General features: G+C 40.3%; 1 protein-coding gene across 1 annotated transcript; it reads left to right on the forward strand.

Annotated features, from left to right (window-relative positions):
- The first annotated feature begins 13,105 nt into the window (after positions 1-13,105).
- On the forward strand, positions 13,106-14,294 carry LOC131466595 (dynein light chain 2, cytoplasmic-like). The gene has a single exon (XM_058639954.1). It carries the CDS (start codon positions 13,318-13,320, stop codon positions 13,585-13,587), a length of 270 nt encoding a protein of 89 aa, XP_058495937.1. The 5' UTR covers positions 13,106-13,317; the 3' UTR covers positions 13,588-14,294.
- The last annotated feature ends 3,353 nt before the right edge of the window (positions 14,295-17,647 follow it).

Here is a 17,647-nt window from a genome sequence, read left to right on the forward strand (position 1 = left end):
TTTAATGAAAAAAATTTAAATTAAAGTAAATAAACTACACAAAAGCCAGACTAAATAGTTAGCTTATTAGGTTATTTTGCAGGGAATCATATCTGAGTCCACGAGCAGCACGTCAGTGTACGTGACATCCTTTGATGGAAGTGTCACACAGGAAGGTGGCAATGTGCAACATTCCCCCTGTGGTGACGGAGACAGAGACGTGTCATTTCACGGTGAAGACGCAGATTAAAACAGATCCAAATCCTCAGATGCAATGGAATTGGTGAAGGGAAGAGAAGAAGTTGAACATCAGTCATATTTGCCTTTGTTGGTCACTAGAAGCTGCTCTGATTCATTGGCTTCTATGGCTTTGTAAAATTGTAAAAAAAAAAAAAAAAAAAAGAAAACCCTCTGCTCTGTACATTATGTTCTGGGTACATTGAAATTGAAAAAAAATCTTTATCACACCAGGGGGTGTTGATGGGAGTCAGTGGTGCCTGAAGGTGTCACACTGTGGAGGTTTAATAGCATTTATTATCACATATGGAAGAAACCTTAACTTTTCTGGACAGTTTTCACATGCCAGGGATACACGTACATACAAAAGGCTTCTTCTAACGCTATGACAACCAAACCATTTTTATTTCAAAGGAATTATGCACTTCCACAAACATACTTATGGCTGGTTTATTCACATACTGTAAATCCTCCTAAGTGTATTGGACACTTAAGCCCTTAACACCGAGAGCATCGCAGACGACACATTTGCGCAAGCACACTTTGCATCACCATAATTACGTGATGATTTGTGCTATCGGAAAAATTCCAACAGTTTCTGAAAGCTGAGAAGTTGCAGAAGACAGGAAAACATGTACATAAGTGGCCTGTTTTTGGACATTTTTGGAGACAAAGACTCAACCAAATGTTATTTTAAATGTTATCGTGGACAACTACAGTGTTTTTTTCTCAATGAACTGTTGATACACTATTAACATGTAGATGGACATTTTGAGGCTCAGGTGTTAAAGGGTTAAGATATTAGGGTAGGACAGGGGTGAGGTGGTTAGCGCTGGTGCCTCACAGTAGAAAGGCTCTGTTTGAGTGCACGAGTATATGGCTTCCACCCACAGTCCAACAACATGCAGACTGGGGTAATAGTTGACTCTAAAATGGATTTTTAGGTGTGAATGGTTGTTTGTCTCTGAACGTGGGTCATATGGTGGACAGTTGACTTGTCCAGCGTGTGTCCCTGCCTCTCCAGTGCCCCCACTGAGACCCTCAAAGGATCAACAGCATAGATAATGATAGATGGGAACTGAAGTGATTATCACAAACAACAGTCACAAAGAGGTGACTGTGTTAAGCTGCCAGGTGTTCCTTTCATTTCTTTTCTCCACGCCGGTGCCGCATGCCGTCACCATTTGTTTTTTTCGTATCAGAGAATCAAAGAGGAAATGAAATGCTGCGACGCCATTTCTGCTACAACATCTAATGGTCTCACAGACAGATCTTTGTTGTGCTGCCGGCAACATGATCCATCATTACCCACCCGCATGTGCATGTGCATGTGCATGTGCATGTGCATGTGCATTCTTGTGCAGTTATCTTAGTGACGACACACATAGACATAATGCATTCCCTTGCATTATCCTAACCTAACTTAAATAAGCAACTGTTTTCTTCTGAGAAAGGAATTTGATGAGATCTTTGGTTTAAAACCTTCGATAATGGATTTTCTTTATCAGCAATATCCTGGCACAAGGAGGCAAATGCAAAGCATTTGGAAAAGTAAAATGAGTTTCTTTTATTGTGAGGTTTAAATATCTTTTCTAGTGAGGAAACTTTCTGTTGCCGCTGCTGCTCTCTGGCCTCTGATATCACACTCTGTCAGCCACGATGCAACAGAACCACAGAGCGATAGCTGTGCTCTTAGAGGAATGCATAAGGAATGCATTAGATATCTGTGGTGCTGCCTGCAGATGCATTTCACGAGCCTGAGCTCTCTGACAGTCTTCAGGATTACCTCAATGGAAAATTCTGATTGGTTTAAGATTTGAAGCCCCCAAATGCCAGCTGCTCTGGGGCTGGAGAGGTGAGTTATCAGCTTAAATCCAATGCCGGTGACTTCCTCAGCCATGTGGCAGCAGTCACACTGGCCATCACGGCTCTGATGGAGCAGACATGTGTGAAATAACGTGTAGAGATCAGATCCGATCCACGTCCACAGAGAAACACCAGCAGACGAGTGAAAAGACGGCGTGGTTCAGGAGCTCAGGCTCGTTTTCACGTCACGGTGACATACGACACATCACAGATGATGAAACCTGTTTTCCTCACAAACACAAACTGAGAAGATTGCATTTACATGGCAGTGTTAAAAAAAAAATCATCAAATCTTTGTGTTAGTCCAGCTAAAATCTGAGCTTTGACACAGAAATAACAGAAGAAGCTGCTTCACAGGAGAAGAAGACAACGGTGAGAAGGTTAAAAATGGTCAATTTTATTCGGACTTTGTGCAGATATTAAAAGATTACGTTCACACCCGTTCATTGAACTGTCAATTATTCTACGGTGCTATTCTTTTATATCATAAATATATGTGGGTCCCTCGCTACAAAGGTTCATTCATTTTCCTTCATCTTTCTTTTATCATAAACACCACATTGTTATTATCCTACACTGTGATCATTAGTATTTATTATTCCTTTTGGTGCATTTATATATATCTCTCTACCGTGCTTTCAATTTTTTTATGTCTTATTATGGTAGTGACCTGCTGAAAAAAAAGTTACCATCTATCTATCTGTCCACCCCTACTGACATTTATCCTGGGCATCAAGTCAAGTATAGAAGGTCTCCATATTCTTCTTCCCAGTAACATCTTCCAGCTCCTTCTGGGGGATCCTGAGGCAATCCCAGGCCAGATAAGACAGGCCACCTCTCCCGTATGTTCTGGGTCTAGCCTCGGGCCTCCTACTAAGCAGGATTTCTTGAAAGGACCTGCTGTGCAATCACAGAAGCCATCACTTCGTGAACCACATGACCTTCAGGGATTAACAAGGGGTCAGGGTGCAGTATAATCCTGATTATGATGATAGCTGGTGGTGTAGCTGCTCGCTAACAAAACTGTACGTAGTTTCCATTTTTTGTGTTTTTGCTCAGATTGAAATTTAAGGGTTTTTTCCTCAATAAAAAACGTTTTTCTTCATGCAGTAAATTGTAAATAACAGCAAGATATTGAAAGTTATACTGGAAAACTGGGCAAAATCACTTACTCACGGGACATTTTCTGGCCCTTTTATGGTTAAAATAAGCAAAAGAGTCCTGATGGCCATTTTGAGGCTTAGGCATTAAATGGTTAATATATTTCAGATCATCACCTACATTTCCAGTGACCTTGTAACCATCAGACTGAATTCCCAGCCACTTGCTGCTTTTACTCTGAATAATCATCCAGTCTGGATGTCACAGATCTTGCATATATGATGAAATAACTTTTTCATTAATGTTAAAATTACATGGAAGCTTTTTTTTTTGCTCCTCCACTGTAGAACTTTCCGGCCTCAGAGAGGCTGTCGTGGCAGCGCCTCAGGCCCAGAGTCAGGCTCTGTCAGAGGGGACAATCATTAGCTGTTTTCCCCTGAGGAGCGTCTTCCCCTCAGCGCCTGTTCCACTTCAACCTCAGCTCTTTGTGGCTCACGCTGATAAGGCCAAGCTAATATCGACTAATTCTTGGGCTGCATGGGGAATGATAAACACATGCAGGCTGAGCTGCTGTCCACTCCATCAGCACAACAGAAACTGGAATCTAGCCTCCAGCTATTGTTATTCTACAATGGAGGATAGTGTACGCACAGCTGAAATCCTGCCCAGGTGCTTGGAACAAAACACGAGGCAGTGAGAGGGTGACAGAGCGACTTAATGGTTACAATAGCTGTGCCATAAATGAAATGTCATGTTTATAAAGCCTGTTTCAGCCGGTGTCCACGCTGCCAAAACATCCTTGGGGAAGATAAATCTGTCATGTAAAATCACAAGAAAATACGTTTTCACCTGTAATATAGCGTATAATATTATTATACGCTATATTACATATAACAATAATATTATAAGTAATATAGCATATAATATAAAAATAATAATATTAATATTGTAAGTAATATTGCATATTATATTATACAAGTCACAGTTAAAGTTTAAGAATGTGCTTCTTGAATGTTTAACATTTCCTTTTAATTAAGTTAAATTATATTCTAATCTTACGTGAACACGCCTGCTGTCTGCTGACAAGGCTGATTTGATTCTAAACATGTATATTAGGGCTGGGTCAAAATACTGATTCTGTGATCCGTCGTCACCCTTCCTCTTGCAATACAAGCATCGATAAGGTGGCGCAAATAACAATAATTGAATTAATAAACGAAGTCACTCTAATGCGGTCATCAAGACTAGATAGGTGCATTACAACTACAGACCATTAACTTCCACTCAACACTGCACTGATTAGCGATGACCCTTAATGTGGTGTGGGAGTGGATAGGGTGAGGGAATAGAGACTAGCCCAGGTCAAAGGCCCCGTGTTCCTGGTTTACAAATGAAGCACTGGGTCAAAGTCCTTATGATTTCAGTCACACACGTGTCTCTCCATTTGTTTTAAACTTTAATGGATGCATGTGGGTCATAACATAGAGGAGAGGCTGCAGAGGATAAGTTTGGCTGCAGTCATGTCCTCCGATTCCTCAATTCCTCAGATTGCCCACACGTTGCTTGTTTTTAATATATTGGAGCAAACAGCTTATTTACCATTACCATTTAAACAAGAACATTTCAAAATAGATCCATCTTCAGAACTGTCATTTAAAAATGTGATAAGACTCACGCCCACATTTCATTTGAACATTTTATAGATTATTTCTGGAGGCTTTTTCTACACAGAGCTAATCTGATGCTTTTAATCAGCTCAGGGTGAAGTTGAAGTTTTGTCTGAAAATGGAATTGCTAATCTGATGGGTGTACATAAATATACTAATGTCAACATATATGAGGGAACAGAAAAAAAAGCTGTCATAAGAGCAAGCTCAACAGAGCTACAATGTGTTTGAAACAAATTGGCTCAATTTAGCTTTTAGAGGTGTCTGTTTGACAAACAGCTTCCACTGTTTACCTGTGATACTAGTCCTGCAGCCCTGTTTTAACCTAGGTTAACCTCAGAATCAGAATCAGAAGAGCTTTATTGCCAAGTACGATTTGCACATACAAGGAATTTGTTCTGGTGTCATTGGTGCATAACAAGCATACAAATTTCCCAATCACACAAACACACAGAAAGACAATAGCATTTTTTCAATATGTGTCGTTATCTGTCTTTTACTGCAGCGTTACTCGTCCTGCATCCAGGAATTTCTGTGAGGTGCAAAGATCCAGACACAGACAGTCACATTTGTAAGAAACCTCTGAAGTCCTACTTCTACTTATAACAGTAGAATCCACTCCTGAAACTTTCTGTGGGTTTGCTTTTGGGTTTTTATGTGTCTTGCTTTAGATGTGCGGTGTACGTCTTCCGACTTCTCTGGTATTAGATAAAATGCAGCACTCACTTTGAATGTGAACACTGAAAAAAGAGATAGTTCAGGAAACACTGGCTGAATGAGCCACTGCATTCATCGCCAACAGTGTCAAACAATCAAAAAATGTATCACTGCAGCCCTGGACTTTAAAGCAGCTAAGGTCTCTTCACACTCCTGCCATCGAGGAGTCAGGAGAACATTCTTATGTGACTAGAAAAAGTGAGACTGAGCCAAAACAATAAATCTCTGAGCCATAAAACCAAAACAATAAACAAACAACAACAAACAATAGGATATTAGTGTTTCACAGAGCTGAGGGGAACTCCAACTCTTAGACCGATTCATTATCAATACAAGAGAAAGTGTCAACACAGAGAGTGTCAACATTGGCAAATGGGGCTCATTTTCACATCCACATCACCAAAATCTATGTGTTTTCTGTGTGAAAACACAGAATAGTTTTTTTTCCCTGCGGTGACCTCGACGGTGATTGGACAAATGCAGCAAAAACGTCACTTTCACGGAAGCTCAGCTTCTCTGGGAGTCAATGGAGCAGTGGGCTGGCGTGGATGCTGGGCTTCTGCATGAAAACCGTCCAGTTTTTGATTGACAGCGTTGCAGAAACATACATGACAGCGGAAACTTTTCTGCCTCAGTCCTGAGTGGATTTTGAAAGTGAAGTCTGTTGACAAATAGCTGGTTGATATAGACCATTTTCATTTGTACATATACACTATAAATAAACTGTGAGTTCTAGTTGTTCGTTTGCAGAATTCATGAATAAATAACTGGGCCTGAAATGAGCTTCTAATGCCACTGATGGACTCGTACAGCATTTGGGGACATTAAAAATGTTGCATATGAGAAGAATTACAATCATTTCATTTTATAGGAAAGCAAACAAACACAAACCATGACTCTCTTTGCCACAATCTACCTCTCAATACTCCAACTCTAGACAACAGATCAAAGTCTGCAGAAAGTTTTTGATGGAGCCGCACACGGCAGAGTGACAGACGGATCAACAGGTGGAGCATCTCCTCTACGCTCAGTGGTTTTGTTTCCACTGGGAGAATCTAAACTTAGCGTCTGTGCACTGAGCTGCTGCAGATAAGAGAGTGCAGCGAGACGCGTGTACGTACGACAACACTGAGGTGTTGACACTCGTCTCTCTCTGCTGCTGCTGTTGCTGCCGCCGCCGCCGCCGCCATCTCCTCCTCACATGCCGCCACTTCCTGTTGGTGTGGAGACAAAGAGGGAAAAAACTACAGCTCCCACTCAAACCAGTTTGAGCCAACACTTTCTGTCTGACGCTCCTGATAGAATCCAGGGGAGACTGGACTCTTCCAAAGGGTTATCAGCAGCAAACAGCAGCAAACAGCAGCACCGCTCTCAGCATCGACACTGGAAAAAAAGATTAGTGGGAATTTACATCACTCAGAGACACTCTCTTGGCATATTTTCATTTCTCTGTTTTAATCCTGCATTATTGGCAGCATTATTCTCAGCTCCAGTGTTAAACCTGTTCATTTTTACCCTGCTGTGAGTCAACAAAAACACGCACGCCCCACATTTCGCCCTCAGCTGGGTTTGGCTCCAGCAGCCCTGCAACCCCGATGAGGATGAATGAAAGACTCCACTCAGGTATACTTGACCAAGGCAACATGCTCTTAACCCTTCCTGTCGCTGAGGTCAAGGTTTGAATGGTCTTTTCAGGATTCTTCCATCACTGGATTGTTGTAAGAATTGAAAGCTATCAGCTCTTCAGGGTGAAAGAATTCCATCTCAAAGCTAAACTAAGCTTCTTTTTCTTTTCTTTTTTTTGCTGCAGTAATTTAGGGGAATTTAGAAACCTGCAAATCTAATGATGACAGGTCATTCAGAATGAGCAGTTAGGGACAACAAGTATGTAAATCCAAAACTAATCTTTAGAAACATAATTGATCCCACACACACCCGAGACTCATGAATTAAACCATGTGAGATTCACTCAACAATGACTTTTCTTTTTCATCCATAGTGCCAGAGGCTATTATGCAAATGACTCCAAAAATCAAAGCGTGTGATTTTTGCCACTAGTACTTGTTGACAGTAAAGGACCGGTGAGGTGGAACTTGTTGGGAGTAATCAGGCAAGAAGCTCGACGCCGACGCCGTGGACAAATTTAACTGAGCATGTGAAATCACAACGTGTCATTCGTTCCTGCTTTTATTCGACAGCTCAGCGATCTAACCGAGCGTGCTATATTAACAGATGCTGCAACAATCTGCAAGGCTTATTTAATGATTTCATTCGGGGGGATTCAAAGGCTCCGACAACACAACAAAAGCAAAGCATGAGCAATGACCAATCAGCCTCCAGGAGAACGACACAAAGACGCTCGCGTTATTCTGTGAAGTGACTACATGTACTACAGATACACAGTTAACACTTCATGCTAATATGCTGTATTAGTTTGCCCTTGATGGAGAAGACTGTGCCCTCAGGCATGTTGGATAACATTTGAACATCTATATGATCTGGTGCCGTCCAAAACCACAGAATAGCAGAATAGCACACGGCTGCAGATGCTCTCATTGATACCTGTGTTTAAAATGTAACAGAGGATATCTAGAAGGATTTCTCTCCCTCAAAGCTGCGACATCAAAAGGAAACATTTCCAAGGACGTTTATTTCCAGGAAATGATTTACCTGGGGAAAAGAATTCTCGTTAATCTGTGTGGTTTAGGGTTTACATGGTTTAAGTCCCGCTGGGACTCCCCCTCAGCAATTACGAGAACTCCATATGTTTGAAATGACCTACATCGGAATGAACGAGTTCTTCTTCCGTTGTCTTCTTAAGCTGCAGCTGCAAAATGTGTTCCACCGATCAAAGTCCGGACTCGCCAGTAGAGTCTTCTTTAGGTCAACGTTTGGCGTTGAGGGAAAGGTTTCAAGTTCCTGCAGTGGAAAGGTTGTTCTTGATAGATTTTTGGGACCATGAATGAATATTTAAACTGAATAAAACATCTGTAACATTGTTGTTTGTAAAGCCAGTGTCTCTGTTCGACATGTTTCCCTTTTCTCTGATGACATATCATGGTCACTTTATGATTTAATTCAATGCATTTCTTGCATAATGGACCTTTAACACTAAGTCTTCTGCTCACACAATAACATACACCTGAAAAGCCAAACGCTGGTGGTTTTCCAGCTCCTTCCTCCTCCAACACTCTTTCTGTCACTTTGTCTTTCAAGGTGAGACTTGGCATTTTGCAGCCGTTTGTCTATTGAGTCCACTGGAAACCTATAACTGTAGAAACCTGATTAAAAGCACCCGAGAGTGCATTTCTTGCCTCTCAGGCACGTAAGAGCATCAACGCCCGAACTGCTGTGGTTGTAAATGAATGACTTTTTCCACAGGAGTCGTTAAGAGACCGCACATTTGAACATCTGACTTCACATAAGTATGCTAATGCTTCACATGATCGTTGGAAAAGTGGCTAAAGAGGAATAAATAATACAGCGATACATGAGGGGGAGAAGTTAACTGCCGATCCTCGTCTCACTCTGTGGTTTGAAATGACGCTGAAGTCACCACCAAGGGCATTCACAACCGTCGAGCTCGATGACACGCGTGCAAAATGGAGATTCAGCTAATGAATCAGAGGTCACCGGATTTCACAGTGAAGCGGAGCCGGAGAGCGGAGCGATGCCGAGCATCACATTAGCATTTATTAAACGGAGAACTGGGACCATGAATTCCAAAAGACGAGGGGTCGCTTTAGTCAGGGTCAATTTACTCCAATAATTCCTTCAGAAAATGAATATTCAGATTTGCACGTTGCATCCAAGTTAACTGCCTGTAATAACAGATTATTTATGAACCGGCCTGAAGCAGTGCAAATGCACATGTCATAGATTCTAGTGGATTCAAGTAATTGACTCTGACAGCACTGCATTGGCTCCACTGTACATAGTAGTTGTCAGTATTCCCACTGCAGGGTAATTAGTGTCATTATAATCCTCTTTGAATTGGAGCTTCATTTCGAGTTGATGACTAATAGACTCGTCATTTCCAGAGGATGAGGTTTTGTGGGCATGAAGGAGTAAGACGCTCAAACGTGTTATTTTCTGTCTGTTCAAGCATCCGTAAAACAATTAACACGTGAGCTTTGTTTAATGAAGAAGAAGTTTGACATGAATGGGAAAACATAGCTTTTTTGAGGATCCCCATGTGTGTGTGTGTAGGTTTTCTCCGGGTTCTCCAGATTCCACCCACAGTCCAAAAACATGCAACATGGGGATTAGGTAAATTGGTGGACTGGTGATCTGTCCAGGGTGTGCCCCACCTATCGCCCTATGTCAGCTGAGATGGGCACAGCACACCCTGCAACTCTCCGGTGGAGGATAAAGTGGTAGATGATGGATGGATGGATGGTTTGGAACATACAAAATAATTGGTATTCTGTGTTTTGTTTCACACTATTCTTTCTATATTTTGAGGAAATGAAGGCGATGATAACTATTATCACATTGTAACAGTGTGAACATCTCAGAAACACATGGGAAATGAACTGAACAGTGTCATCTCACTCCATCACACTCATCTTCACACAGTCAGAGCAGATTTAAACTAAGTGCGACCTCCCAAGAAGCGTTGTACTACTTTGTAATGCTAAACAGTTGCAAGTCAGACTGTGCTGATTGCAGAAAAGATCTAAATATCAGATTCTCCCTTTTTCATTTGATGAGGCCCCTGGATGAGTGAGCTGCAAACAGCTCAGTGTGTGTGTGTGTGTGTTTGAGTTTGCAGAAATTATAGCAAGAGGGCAAAAGGTGTATTTGAAGGAGCTGCTGTGTGGAGGAGAAGTTTGTGTGTATTTAAAAGTGTCGATTCACTTTCTGTGTCTCACTCTAGGATAGTTTTTACTCACCTCTGCTTAATGAAATCCAAACAAATGTGGAAATATTACTTTACAGACGAGCAAACAGGTAACGGGTTTCATTTCGGGAAAAAGTTTTCACAAAGAAATGACAAACTACTCGATGAGTTTGGTGACTCGTGTTTGGAGAGCCTCGTTTGCAATAAATGAATCATCACGAGCATCTAATCGAATACAGAATATGAAAATCTGTTTAACTCAATTTGGGTTTTATTTTTTGTGTGGCACTAAATCCCGACACAAATTAATAGTGTAGAGAGAAATCCACTTAAGTGGCAGTGGAGAGAGAAAAGTCTTCCAACAGAAATAAAGCAGCAGACGCACATGATGTTATTCATACTCATAATTGACCACGAGTGTGAATGTGAGTGTGGACGGTTGTCTTGGCCTTTTTGGAAAGCTGCTGACCCTGTTTCTTTCACCCAGAGGATGAGCAATATCATGAAAGAATGAATGAATGAATGAATGTGTGACAACACAAACTGCTAATGGGATTCAACTTGTTCGTCTTTGGTACTTGGATCTAAAATGGAGATGGAGAGGTGGAGGATGCACGTAATATTGTAGAAAGAAAACATATTTAAAAACACGGAACTATGGTTCTACTTAACTTTACTATGTGACGTGGAGGAGCCTCTGACTGGAACGTCTGCGTTCCAAACCATATTTTGTCATGAAAACATTCATAGGATGCGACACAGGAAACATGCAGAACTGTACAACCGTCTACAACCTTTTTGTGACATTGGAAAGTTAAGTTGCACAATAATTGGTGACCGCAGACTCACCACAGATCAGGGCGTCTTCTTTTTCTTTTTCTGCATGTTGTAAAGATTGTGGACAATTGGGACTGAAAATGGTGTAGTGTGAACATGGCACACTTGCCAAGGCCAAGCAGAGTTAAGAAAGAGAGAAAAGATTGGACAGGCTGCCAACAAACAAACAAACAAACAAACAACTATTCACAAACGTTAAATCTGGATTAATGTCTCATGCTGTCTCTCTCTCTCTCTCTCTCTGTATGACCTGGACCATTCATCTTTTGAGCCAAATGGTCCTTGAACACATCTCAGTCAAGTGGAAGGATGATTTCCTCAAGTGTCATCATATCCACCACTACAGTCTGAATGTTGCTCTCAGACGTGACTGTTGGCGGTTTGGCCACAGATGATCTTCTTCAGCTAAAGGTGAAGGATGTGTCAACCGAGCCGAGCTCTTGTTTGTGAGGACAATAGATGCACACTTGAGACGATGGGTGAAAAGTACACGACTTTCATGAAATCCTTCATGACATCCAGGGATACAAACAGAAGCCTTATGCATTGTTTTCCTCATAATAACGGCTGCAACCAGACCAGATCTTTAGCTTGATGGAAGAGGGTTTACCCCATGGTGAGAAATGAAGTGATACATTGTTTTTGCATGAAATTAAAAACTGGGGGGAAACAGAGCTTGATAAGTGGTATCCTGTAGCAACGAATGAAGAACTATGAGCCGCACATTTTATACCCACAGGCGGTTTAATGTGCTCTGAATAATGCAGAAACAGCATTAGATGAGCAAAAGTACAGCAGGAGACATTTAAAGCACAAATTAAAAGGACGGAAACCAAAACAAAGTCGAAATGAGATATCATCTGAAATGAGTCTGATGACTGAAAAGCTGCCACAGGCACGGAAGTGTTTTAAAGAGAATATCAATGTGTGTTTCACTCATGTCGGTGGAATTGTGATGGCATTCATTTGGAAATGGGCTTTCTTCACCACTGACAACATGCAACATTTAAATGTAATGAATCATTTCAGGTTCACAGCTGAATGTCTCTTATTGGCCAATGGTCATGGCTGCGTGAGACTAGCTTTGATCAAAACTGCACATCCTGCAGTCCAAAGGCTACAATAATAACAGTCTGATTAAGGATATTTGACATCAAAGTTTGTCCTGTGCAGATCTCATTCTACAGCGTATGTAAATGACAATATCTATAATCTGACAGCATGTGTTTTACTTGTAATTTAGCTGTCATTCCCTCCAAGCACAAAGGTACATTTAAGACATTTCAAAGACATCTACAGAAATAATCCTCAGGCAAAAGTCTTGGTGCCAGTATATGTGGATGACACACAAATGTATGTATAGCTCCCTTCATTCAATGATTGCAGCCCGACTGAACGTTTTTTGTAAAATACGGAGGATGAAGCGACTGACTGACAACTGTCTCAAAAGTTGTTTTAAGATGGTGTTTTCATAGTTTCCCGCCTGTTTTAACAGTCACAATAAAGCATCACAAAGGCATTTTTATCATCTTAAAACATCACAAAAGTCAAGAACTTTGTCATTAAAGCTGGTTTTGGCATTTCTTCATGCAACTGAAACCTTTTTTTAGAAGGACTTTTTATAAATGCTATAATATTTTTGAAAAATAAGACTGGTGGAAATCAACTGGGAAGATTTTCAAACTGTGCAAGGCATCGTCTTACACCTCTGTGTACATCCTGCTGTCAATAGACAAAGAAGAAAAAAACTGCCAAAAACGTACCATTATTGGTGCTTTTATCACCATTTAAATTGTTTACTCTTTGACTTGACTTTGAAGTTACAATTATCAAAGGACAAATGCAATAGTATGTCATAAATCTAGCATCTTTTTAAAGAAAGGTAACAACACTACAGGCTAATACTTCTACAATAAGCTAACTGGTGGGAAAGCGAACAGAAAATCTAGTTGAGCCGCTAAGAGTCTGCGTGGGTCAAAGATCAAAATCACAAAGATCCGAGAGGCAGCCGCTGCTTTCACTACTCACTATATAAAACACGATAAAACACAAACCGGAGACGAGGCAACCATGTCTGACAGAAAGGCAGTGATTAAAAATGCAGACATGTCGGAGGACATGCAGCAGGACGCCGTGGAGTGTGCCACACAGGCCTTGGAGAAGTACAACATTGAGAAAGACATTGCGGCATATATCAAAAAGGAGTTTGACAAGAAATACAACCCGACTTGGCACTGCATTGTCGGGAGGAACTTTGGCAGCTACGTGAGTCACGAAACCCAGCATTTCATTTACTTCTACCTGGGTCAGGTGGCCATTCTGCTGTTCAAGTCTGGCTGAGGGGGGCGGGGGGCGTGATTTCTCCCCATCACCACCAGACGATACATAACGAACTGACTGACTCGACAAAGGCACTTACCATTCCTTGGCGTGGGGCTGCTGCCATTTCAAGGGAAAAAAGAAGAACATGGCCATGTTGGATGAGACCAAAATCCCAGAACCATGGCAGAGGGTGGACCCCATCAAAACCCTTCAATCAGCAGTGGAGACCAGCGGAGGAGCTGTTTTTTTACCGGACGGGAAAAAAATAGAATTCAACTCAAAACATCGTCAGAAAATGAAAAGAAAGCGTGATCGGCAATTCTCAACAAATTTCTCCACCGACTTTGGAACCCAAGCGTTTCTTTCAAATTGAACTCTTTCCTACTCCTGCAGGATAAGAAGACCTTAAGTATTGTTTTTGGATAGGAAGTTGTTTTCACAAATTACAGTATGTCCTTATGGGGATTCATTTAAATTTGTCTGTATAATTCAGTAAAGCCATTGTAGTGTGAGAAAGTATAAAATGTGTTTGATACCTGAGAAATGGCTGCGTGAAAGCAAAATTAGGGTCAAGTTAAGTAGCTTGCACAGATTATATGGGTTTATTTTAATGCTTATACAAAGCATTGCAGAGACAAACTTGTAAACAATTTGACATTCCCTTGTATGTCATGTCGTGTTCTTGAAAATGGCTGTTCTAAATAAAATGAAAATTGTTCAACATCTATTCTATTCTATTTATTTACCCAATCCCCCATTGCTTATTGTTAATTGGACGCTCTAAATTGACTACAGCCACACCCAGTGTGTCCTCTGTGCCGATCCCTAGCTTGGATCTCTGCAAAGTCAAATATGCAGAAGAAAGACAATGTCGACCCCTAGAGGGAAAGAAAGAAATTAAAACATTTGTATTTATACATTGGCGGTCTGCCACATCTATTGGCCTGGTTGTTTTCAGTTATCGAGCATTTAAAAAACATCCATGTTTAAGGAATTAGCAGAAAATCGCCTTTGATTTAAAGTAATCAAAGGACAACTGAATTTATTCTTAACAGATACGCACACAGGCAAAGAAAAAACAACAGTATCAGTTTGAAACTCTATGAAGGCAATAACCTCCATGAAGACCAGAGATGCAGCTGGTTTTTATTTACTTTCTACTTAAAACCACTTTGTAGGAGGTTTTTACTTAAACAGTGTTTGAAGAATCTGTTTCCCAAATGTTGAGGAAGAAAACAAAGAAGCTGATTGCTCTGGTTGGGATTGCAACAGGAGCCGCATCAGCTGCAGTCTACGACTGTTTTATTAAGCCTGATGTCATATTAGATGTGACCACCATGGGCGAGAGAGCACCCGACAGAACCGCAAAAGCTCGACACCATCAGTCGGCGGTAAACAACAGTGAAGGATCTAGACCTGTTGAATAAAAGGAACTCCTTCTGCTCAACTGGTGCTTTTTTATTCTGCTAAAATGAGATGAGAGGAGCTTTAAAGGGAGGAAGAATCCAAAGGGATAAAAGAACGAGGATGAGGATAAAACTCTCGATAAAAACGAGAACTTTGAACAGTGACTGAGGAGAGGAGAGGGCAGTTGGGTGGAGAACTTTTGATAAAGAACTGTGAACTATTATTATTATTATTATTATTATAAAAAGAAGAAAAAGGAGAAGAACACCACTGACCGCAGCAATCGGCCAAATTTAACACTGGAAAGTTAGTGGAACAATTTAAATTCCAGACCAGAGCTTTTGTTGAATGCATTTAAACTTTATCTTAGCTATTTGACATTTTTTAAGTATTAAAAAAAGAAAAAAAAAGTATTGTCTTTGGACTGGAAGTATAATTTTCACCAGAAATGATTAAATTGTGACTTTTTTTTTAACTGTATAATACAACAACTTGACAATTGAACCTTAAAGTCAAAAATAACATAAGAGGTCGTATATTCAGCTTATACCTAAGCAAAAAGGAAGGTCTTCACTCCATTTCCCACTCATTTCTCCTGAAACGCACACAAATCCATTCACTTGTCTCGTGATTTTCATCTTTTCAGCAGCAAATGAAGCAACTGTTCCACTTAAACTCAGAATAATAGACGGGCAGCTGCGAGGCTTCAAATAAACACGTGGAAACATCAGTGGAAGTCAGCGTCTCTCAGAGGGGGTTGTTATCTACAGCTGAATGATAATAAACCTGAAAATGCTCCTGTATTTTAACCACCTTTGTTTCACCGCAGAACAAATCCAGGGCCAGTTCATCACAGCAAAACTACAACAACAACAGGAGGTGCTTCAATCCGGTGGGAGATGGACTTGTTCAGGTCTTAGAGCCTGAGCCTGAGGTGGAGACACGTCCTTGGCTTCAGTTTCACAGTCTGAGCAGACAAGATGAATGAAGGGAAGCAGCCGAAACCCTTTAGTTTCTGTTCTCTTTTTTTATTCTGCATGGAGAACAGAGGGACAAAGGTAGCACATCCTGCCTGTAGGAAACCTGAGGTGTGTTACTGCTCACTGCAGGGGACAGTCATTATTTCATAACTAATATATGGACAATAATCTGTGATATTAAAACAACAACACAGAAAATATGCCAAAAAACATTTGAATGAGACATGTTTTACTTGAGATAAGTTTGCAGTAACGGAGTGAAAGTGAAATTGGGTTCATGTACATGTGTGTGATCTAATCCTGGGATAATTGCACCAAGTGCTTCCTATTTTCTCCCTTTTTGGTGAAGAGTGGTTCAATGCAAACACCTTCTAGAAAAATGGCCGATTTATCCGTCCAGAATAATATCAGGTTACAAAAAAAGAGTCACAAATGTTTTGCTGTGATGAAAAGTTAGCGTTGACTTTGGTTTATGAGCTGGAGCAAAGGGCCCTCGGTGCCAAACACAGAGAAACACTTGGCTAAAGGAACGCGGGCAGCTCCAAACAGATGCTCTCTCACACACACACACACACACACACACAGGGGCAAAAAGACTCCAGCAGGAGGATTCACATGATGGACTGTCGAGTGCGATTTAACGTGACAATCACCAGCAATTTGTCCCCTCTTTATAACGACAGCAGATAAATAAATAATTTATGATTCATCTGCGTAACAGATGCTATTTGTGATAACGAGCTCTTTGTCCTCGCGTTGCTCGAGGAGTGAGTGATGCTTTGTTTTCCCTCAGTCAATAAAAAGTTTCATCCTGTGACACTTTGATTGTGAGTGACGGCGTGACATCAAGCAAATATTTGTGTGCACAGACGCTGGTACGACGGTAAATGGTTTGAATCTGATTTTTCTTGTCTTAACGACCGCTCCAAGCTGCTTTACACCACAGTTTTGTCATTCGCACCCATTCACTCACTCACACTGTTCATACAAGGCTGTCACTGTCCATCAGCGCTTCACTCGCTGCACAGCGGCACAGCCGTCACGAGCAACCTGGGTTAAGTGTCTTCGTCAAGTGGAACTGGGAATCGAACTACAACCTTTCAGTTAAAAGACGACTTGCTCTACCACTGAGCTACCGTCACCCCCACAATATTGAATAGATGTAACTATTGGCTTTATTTTTTCTAATATTTCCACAGATATACAGTATGTGTGTTTATGTCTATGTATATATATATACACATATATATATAACAAACAAACAATAAATAAATGTTTGAAAGAAGAAATCTAAATGTAGTGTGAGAGATAAATGTTAGATGTATACACTATATGTACATAATAAGTACATTTGTATGTTTATATGTACATAAACATAATAATAATTAATAATTAATAATAACAACAACAATAATAATAATAATTATTATTATTATTATTATTATTATTATTATTATTATTAATAATAATAATAATAATAATAATAATAATAATGATAACAACAACAACAACAACAACAACAATAATAATAATAATAATTATTATTATTATTATTATTATTATTATTAATAGTAATAACAATAGTAATAATAATAATAATAATAATAATAATGATAATAACAATAATAAATAATAATTTATCTTTATACATACATACATACATACATACGTATACAGCACGTAATTCCAAT

Source organism: Solea solea, chromosome 1 (assembly GCF_958295425.1).
Source record: "Solea solea chromosome 1, fSolSol10.1, whole genome shotgun sequence".
NCBI lineage: Eukaryota > Metazoa > Chordata > Actinopteri > Pleuronectiformes > Soleidae > Solea > Solea solea.

Coding starts and splice junctions, on each gene's coding strand:
- LOC131466595 (XM_058639954.1), top strand. CDS start 13,318: ATGTCTGACAGAAAGGCAGTGATTAAAAATGCAGACATGTCGGAGGAC.